General features: G+C 32.1%; 1 protein-coding gene and 1 long non-coding RNA gene across 31 annotated transcripts in view; one reads left to right on the plus strand and one right to left on the minus strand.

The window, feature by feature from the left end:
* Window positions 971-7,425, plus strand: part of LOC110265753 — a 14,389-nt gene continuing 7,934 nt past the window's right edge. The window contains exons 1-2 of the long non-coding RNA XR_002352048.1: window positions 971-1,384; window positions 2,331-2,335. This is a non-coding gene — a long non-coding RNA (uncharacterized LOC110265753). The remainder of the gene's footprint in view (window positions 1,385-2,330; window positions 2,336-7,425) is intronic.
* The window catches only part of LOC107612112 (SAC3 family protein B-like), a 5,994-nt gene continuing 3,664 nt past the window's right edge, over window positions 5,096-7,425 (minus strand). For 11 of the 30 annotated variants that reach the window (XR_002352036.1, XR_002352032.1, XR_002352033.1 and 8 more), the window contains 3 exons: window positions 6,619-6,825; window positions 6,089-6,315; window positions 5,096-5,361 (listed from right to left, as the gene is read on the minus strand). Coding sequence is in view for 2 of the 30 variants with exons in the window: in XM_021108987.1 (XP_020964646.1) it covers window positions 5,227-5,361; window positions 6,089-6,190 (237 nt within the window). In the remaining 28 variants the exon portion in view is untranslated. Of the gene's footprint in view, window positions 5,362-5,918; window positions 6,316-6,618; window positions 6,826-7,176; window positions 7,365-7,413 lie in introns of those variants that run through there. The other 19 variants (XR_002352047.1, XR_002352042.1, XR_002352041.1 and 16 more) reach the window with 11 other exon arrangements.

Here is a 7,425-nt window from a genome sequence, read left to right on the forward strand (position 1 = left end):
AAAGAAAATGCAAAAAATTTCTCAGCAAGAAATGTTACAGAATAAAAGATGACTTGCACATTATACAACCGACATTAGTAATTTACCCAAGAACATAGATATCAGCGGGTGGAGAGGTGTGAAGCCAATCTTCAAGGTTCAAATAACTTGGAGGTGACTTCCCTGCTACATTCCAAATGGCAACAAAGATTCTGCATGCAGAAGGAATAAAAAACTCAATAAAATAGAAGATCCTTAGTTGTTGTTGTTAGAAGAAGATAATTTAGTACAACACAGAGCTACATGAACCATACCTATAATTATAAAACCTTTTCCAACTATTTTATTTAAAACCAAAGAAAGAGAAAGTAATGTGATTGACGACAAAATTTAAAATACCTCAAAAGATATTTAGCACAGCTTATTCCAGTATCCTTTGATATTAGATAATCAAGAAGCACTTGGTGATCATAATGTATCTGCAGATCAACAAGTTAAAAACAACATAATCAATAGATAAGATCTTTTACTTCTTTTTAACCAAATAATAAAATGGATAGAATTGGAGAACCTATCTGCATGCTATGGCTACATTAACACTTGCCTCTGAAAGAAACAGGTGGAAAAGGTGCAGGTGAAAAAGTATATATAGCTGTGAAGACTTTACCTGAATCAGTGAATAATATATTCCTCTTTTATTAATTTAAAAAAATTCTGCAGTAGAAAGTAGAAAAAATACTTTAAAGCCTTCAAGGTCTTTACCTGAATCAGTGAATAATATATTCCTCTTTCAAAGCCTTCAAGGTCTTTATCTGAATCAGTAGAAAGTAGAAACCTACCTGCTACCAGGTACCAACCCCAGCAAGAAAGGAAAGTGAAAACAGAAAACCTAATCTAATCATATTTCTCAGCTATTCAGAATCAAAACCTAATCTAATCCTATTTTAACAACCTAAAAATCCAATAATCAGAAAACAAATCTAATTAAAGTAATTACTAAAATCAAACTAACTAAACAAAATTAATTGAACTCAACAGAAATTAAAAGAATTTTGAAACCAAAACCTGGTCTCTACGGTTCGAACAGGGGGAAAGAGAGAGGTGGAACCACGGCTGACGGAGGAACCGATTTTGGTCGCCACGGAGCTAGGGCTTGCGCGAAGGTAGCCGCGGCATTGACTGGAGGAGATGATGGCTGTAGCACTGAGAAGATATGCGAGCTTGAGGGGCGGTGGTGGTGGAGCTTGAGGTTGCTTTGTTCTGCGAACGAGAAAGAACGAGAGAGACAGGGGCTGTGTTCTACTGGTTCAGTGTTTAAAAAAGAGGAGAAGAAGGAGAAGGTAGCTACGACAGTTAGGGTGGCCGGCGGTGGCGCTGTGGATGAGGAAAGGAGAAGAAGAAGCTCGTGGACGGAGAGGGGAATGCTAGGTTTAGCTCCTTTGATTAGGTGCTGTGAATGAACGAGCTCGGGCACAAAGGATCATAAATGCGAATATCAAACATTTTCGACGAAAAAATTTTAAATTACAGACAGATTTTTCGTCTGTAATAATTTAATAAAATGCAACATTTTTTTGTATTTAATTACAGACGGATTTTCTATCTGTAATCATTTCCCACGAAAAAAATTAATTTTTTCGACGGAATTATCGACAGATTCTCTTTTCCGTCTGTAATTTATACTAATTCATTTTTTTTGTTTTCCGACAAAAAATCCCTCTGAAATTCCGTCTATATTTCCGTGGGATAAAATCCGTCGGAAATATCCGTCTGTAATAACTAATTTTCTAGTAGTGGTATCTTTCAATTCGGAGTTCTGATTGACGAATCGTCAGTGGTCACGTGTTTGTTTTGGAATTCTCTTAAATTCTATTCGAAGTGGTAAGAAATTTGTATTTATTGCTCAGTTCTTCTTCTCCTAAATTTCGTGGGTTTTGAGTTTAGATATTGAGAAATTGAATAATTTTGATGGTTTAGGTGAACTCTAACAGTGAATAATCAGTGGATTTTATCCAATTGATCAGTGGGTAAGGTAAGAAACAATTGAACCCTTGTGAATTATGGAATTAGTGAACCCCATGATGATTATAGTGATATTGTGTGAATTAGAATGTGTTCTTGTTGATTTGGAGTTCAATTGGGCAGTTTGGAACGAAATTCGGGTGATTAAGCTTGAGAAATTTATGTTTGGAAGCTTGGAGCTTGTGAAAGGAGAGGTTTTTAAGGTGTTCCGAGTTTAGGGAGGAATCGGCCAATGTATGATTTTGATTTTTCGTAGATAAAATATAATGTAACGTGAAAACTTAGACTAAATGACCATAGGATAAGTTGAACCATGTAAAGTTATTGAGGTTTAGTGATTTGGTGAATATGTTGAGCTTAATTATGTAAATGCATTATAATTGATGATTGTGGTGATTGATGTGGTTTGTTGGATGATTATGAGTTGTGCCATGAATTATGGATGAATTATGTTGTTGGCTATTAGTTGTTGGGTGAAAATTGACAAAAATTGAGTATTGAAGTGTTGTGGAAGGAAGAAATTGGTTGTGGAATTGTTTTGAGTGTATTTAATGTTGTTTTGGATTATGAAACTTTAGTTTTGAAATTGATAATTTGAAAATAGAGGTTTGAACTCTTTTGGTAAAAATAGATTTTTAACGAACTTCGGTGGTCCATAACTTCAACCTCGGATTTTGAATTTTAATAAAATTTATTTTAAATTGAAGAGAATTTCAAGAGATTTTAAATGGATTAAAGTTTGTGAAAATCGGAATTTTGCAAAGGAAGTTATGAACGTCGGAAGTTAGGTATAGAAAACTGATTTTTATGATTTAGTAGTTTCTAAAGCAAAAGGGATGGTTGCTACACTTGCTAGGGCTAGCAATTGGTAGGGTAGAGTAGGATTTGGACTCTACCCTAACCTTACCCGTGGATTGAAAATTTTATTAAAACTCTACCTTACCCAATCCGCAGGTTGAAAATCTCTCAACTCTAACCCTACCCGCACCCTAAAATTCTAAACCCTACCTTATCCGCAGAAATATCAAATTTTTTTAAAGTAAATATAAAATTCAATCATTTCGAATTTCATACATATTAATAAAATAAAAAATGAAAAACTAACGCTTTAAATTACTAAATTAACTAACTAGTTTTGTGGTTGTTCATTTATTGTAAGTTATTACATGAGGAAGGTTGTGGGTTCAACTCTTACCTCCTTCACTATATACATAATTTTTATAAAATATGGTCTACCCGCAAGCATACCTAGACCGATCTCTACCCTACCCGCAACAGGTTGGGTACCCGCGGGTAGGATGTGGTGTTTTTCAAAGTTTAACCAAAACTCTAGCTTTCCAAACCTCTAACTTTCCAAACCTTTTTTACACTTGTTTAAAGTCTGTTAGTGAACCTTTAAACCTTAGAATGAGGATGAGTCTGTTAAATAAAAAGAGGAGATATTTAGAAAGGTTTGGCAAAGTGTTAACTGAATTAATGAAGGGTTGATAATGTTGAATAAGAAGTAAATAATGGAGGTACTGAGTTAATTATGGACCTTGAATGAAAATGAATGAGTTGTAATGAAAATGAGATATGATGAGAATGATTGTGATATTATAAGATGATGATAAATGAGACGTGATTGAGTATGATTGATAATGAGTATGTTTATGATTTCTCTCTGGTTGCGCGGTGACAGGGCACTCTCCCTCTAACGGTCAGCCGATGTGCTGAGGTATTTGTGCGCAACAGAGAGACAATGTCCGAGTTAGCTACCAAACATGTCGGATTGACTGTATAACCGACAAAGATTGAAAATTAATCATATTTGTTTTTCAGTCACTCCATTAACAATTTTTGTCAACAATTGAAGTTGTAAAACATTAATTGACAACATACATGCATGATATGTGACATGTCTGATTGAACATTGACAAAATATATTCATGTAAATCTATTAATTTAGTTCTTTACTCCAATTATATAAATCTTATTCCCAATATGACCTAACGACTAAATTGATAGATTTTCATAAACATATTTAGTTAGCGTCTAACTGGACATATATATTAGGTGGTATGTATGATATATCAATTAATATTCCATATCATTAATCATTGACAAAAATTGTTAATGAAGTAACTGAATTGAAAGACAAATATGATTAATTTGTAATTTTTAAAAGACCAATTTGATTAATAAAATCTTTTAGGAACAAATTTGAAAAATGTCTCATCCACTACAAGAATATGGCCGATTAGCTACCAGAAAAAGAGTCGTAAAATCATCGCTAAGCTGACGCAAAATATAATTTGTGACGGATTAGCTACCGCCTAGCAACTAATGCTTTTCTCACTAATTACAAGTCTCAGATCAGTGAGGCAAACACAACAGTCACTAATTCATCGGAAAGTTTTTTAGCTACCGATTAAATAGTCACAAATCAGTCACTAAAGTAAAAGCTAATTCCATAGCAGAAATGGACTAAACGATAGTCGCTAATTAGCGACAAACTCTACTATAGCAGACTCATCGCTAAATGCAAACTAACTTTGTAGACAAAATAGAAATATTAGTTGACGCTAATTAGCGAGGAATTTTTTCGAACCTAACTCGTCGCAAGTTGTCCGCTAATATGGTCGTAAATCTGTCACATTTTATAACAAATCTATAGCAAATCTTTGAAAATCCTTAATCAAATTTGTAGGAATTTTGTCGCTAAACCAAAGCTATTCGAAATGATAAAGTAGAGTTATGAAATAGTCACAAAATATCATCGTAAATTCCTTTTAAAATAGTAACAAATCGATAGGTATCTCACAAATATTTCAGTCGCAATAGAGTCTATAATTTGCCACCATCATCAATAGCGAGTATGTCGCTATACTAAAATAAACCTCATATTTTTTTAGTCATTGAACTAGAAAAATTATATCAAATACAGAATAAATGAGTTTATCAAAATTATACATGTTTAAAAAGTTCAAACCATGTTTCAAGAATTATGTATTGAAGCTTAACCTGATAATAACCAAGCCTTTGGACTTGATCAAATGCCTACTCTATCTTTTCAATAGCTAGGAGATAACATGACTTAATTAGTAAACTAACAAAGAAAAAAGCTCACTTATAATATAATGTAAAAGTAAGTATTCACTCATTTTTTTAGAGATGCTTTAATCTGGCTACACAAATGTGTTCCTACTTCTATAAAATTCATTATACATTACACATCTCAGTTCCTCATTTCACATTGAAATTTAAAAAAAATGAAAAATACAAATAACACCTAAGACTTGGCATATCAATTGCAGAAAAAACATGTCCACCAATTTCACCTTCAGTTTCACCAATATTGTCATTTATACTGGGATCAAACTGCAAAATATCACAGAAAAATAATATCGGTAAATAATAGCACATCAGTTAATCAAAATCAAAAATAGAATAATAATAAATTAAACGCAAAAAATAGTAGCTATCACAACAACAATGAAGATAAAAAAAATTAAAATCAAGAACAAAAAATAATAGAACCAATAAATTAAAATAAAAAACTAACAAATTCGAAAAAAAATAACAGTAAATATAGCCAACAGTGAAGAACAACAAATTAAAAATTAACAAATAAAAAGTTAGCAACAACGAAGAACAACAAATTAAGAACAGAAAATCAAGACCAAACAAACAATAGCAAGAAGCCAAGAACAACAAATAAATAGCAGTAAAGAACAACAAACTATAGCAAGAACAGAGAAAATCAAGAATAGAACAAAATCAATTGTCTTGAATTAATTAATTAATTGATTGATTAATCAATAAAGACCCAATAATTAAGCTAAAGTCAAAATCAGATGAAATCACTATACACCTAATAATAATCAAGCTAAGGTAAAAAAAAGTAGCTAATTTAATTTTCATTTGAAATTACAAACCTTGCGATATCGCAGGCAAGTAGAATTTCTGGAGTCTGCCTTGTCTCTAGAGTCATCTTAGCGAGATTAAAGAATAGCTCTACAGGTTCAACCTAGGATAACTTACTTATTTTCTTAGGTTTTTCTATTGCCAATGAAACATTAAAGATAAGAGCACAAGGACAACTTACTTTATAACCAGGATGCTTATCCAATTTAAGGAGAGCATAATAGCCTCGAAACTCTTTTTCGGTAGGCACAAGTATTCCTTTTTTTCTGTGATCATCATACATCTGAAACAATTCAACCGAAGTTATGTTCATATGTTCAATATTGAAGTGAGCATCAAAGCCCGCAGAAAATCCTTTTTCTTTGTGTATTCACATAATTCATGCATTGCAATGATGTGTAATTGGATCTGAAACCACAAAAATCAATAGCCTCATGAGTTTTAAACTTTTAACCATCACTAGATATTGCTCTTACAAACATCACCAAGCAGATGCAGATTTTTTATAAAAGGCATCAGAACCTTTAGAAAATTATTTTACTAATAAATAAATATGAAACTACTGTATCTGTAAGTAGCCACAATATATATTTGTATTGAGTCTTAATCAATATAGCATATAAGGAACTTGTAGAAAAAATAGATATTATTTCCACTTCAATAAGAGAAAATTCAGGTTTTATTACACTTTTGTTAAAAATAAAAAAGTACCATCTGTTCAAGCATAGAATAGCTCTTTGATAGAAAATGTGCTGCATTCTCAGGTCCATTCTAATTGCTCTCATCCTATTCCACAAGAATTTATATGCACTAAGAAACCTCTCAACATAGGGCTGATCTAGAAGAAAAAGTAGATAATCAATTGTCTTCTGTATTATGGGCATTGGTAGAATCAAGCTTGCTTCCCTCTCTGCTGTCCTAGTATATTGCCATGAAACATGATAAGTGTTACTAATGAGAAGTGATAATAGTATTTATGATAAAAAAAAAAAGTATAGTTTACTATTGGTAATATGACAATCACTTTAACTGCAAGAAGTCTGCTGGTTATATTTCTATCCCCATCCAAGCGTTCATACTAGTCAAGATCCCCTTTCCTTTCACGCTCTCACTACTTAGACTCTAAAATATAGAAATCTCAAGTATTTTTATGCAAAGATCAAGTTCTTTATGCAATAAATTTGTTTAGACTTTAGACATATCTTTGAGTGTGTATATATATATATATATACAAGACAAGGAAGGGAATTGAATTTGTGTCAAGCATACCTGCAGTACACGCAGAATTCACAGAACCAGCCAAATAAATAAATAAAACTAATTTGAATTGAATCATCTGATTGTTGTGATTTCTTTGTATTTTACAGAACATTGACAACCAATCTGAAAATTATGCATAAACCTTCCATAACCACCAAATCCACAACTGCATAAATGGATAATCTTAAGTTATAACTTATTTTACAAAGCTAAGATACTGAACTAAGAAAGTAAAGAATTACTCACAAGTAGACAAAG

This window comes from Arachis ipaensis, chromosome B08, assembly GCF_000816755.2.
Source record: "Arachis ipaensis cultivar K30076 chromosome B08, Araip1.1, whole genome shotgun sequence".
Classification (NCBI taxonomy): domain Eukaryota; kingdom Viridiplantae; phylum Streptophyta; class Magnoliopsida; order Fabales; family Fabaceae; genus Arachis; species Arachis ipaensis.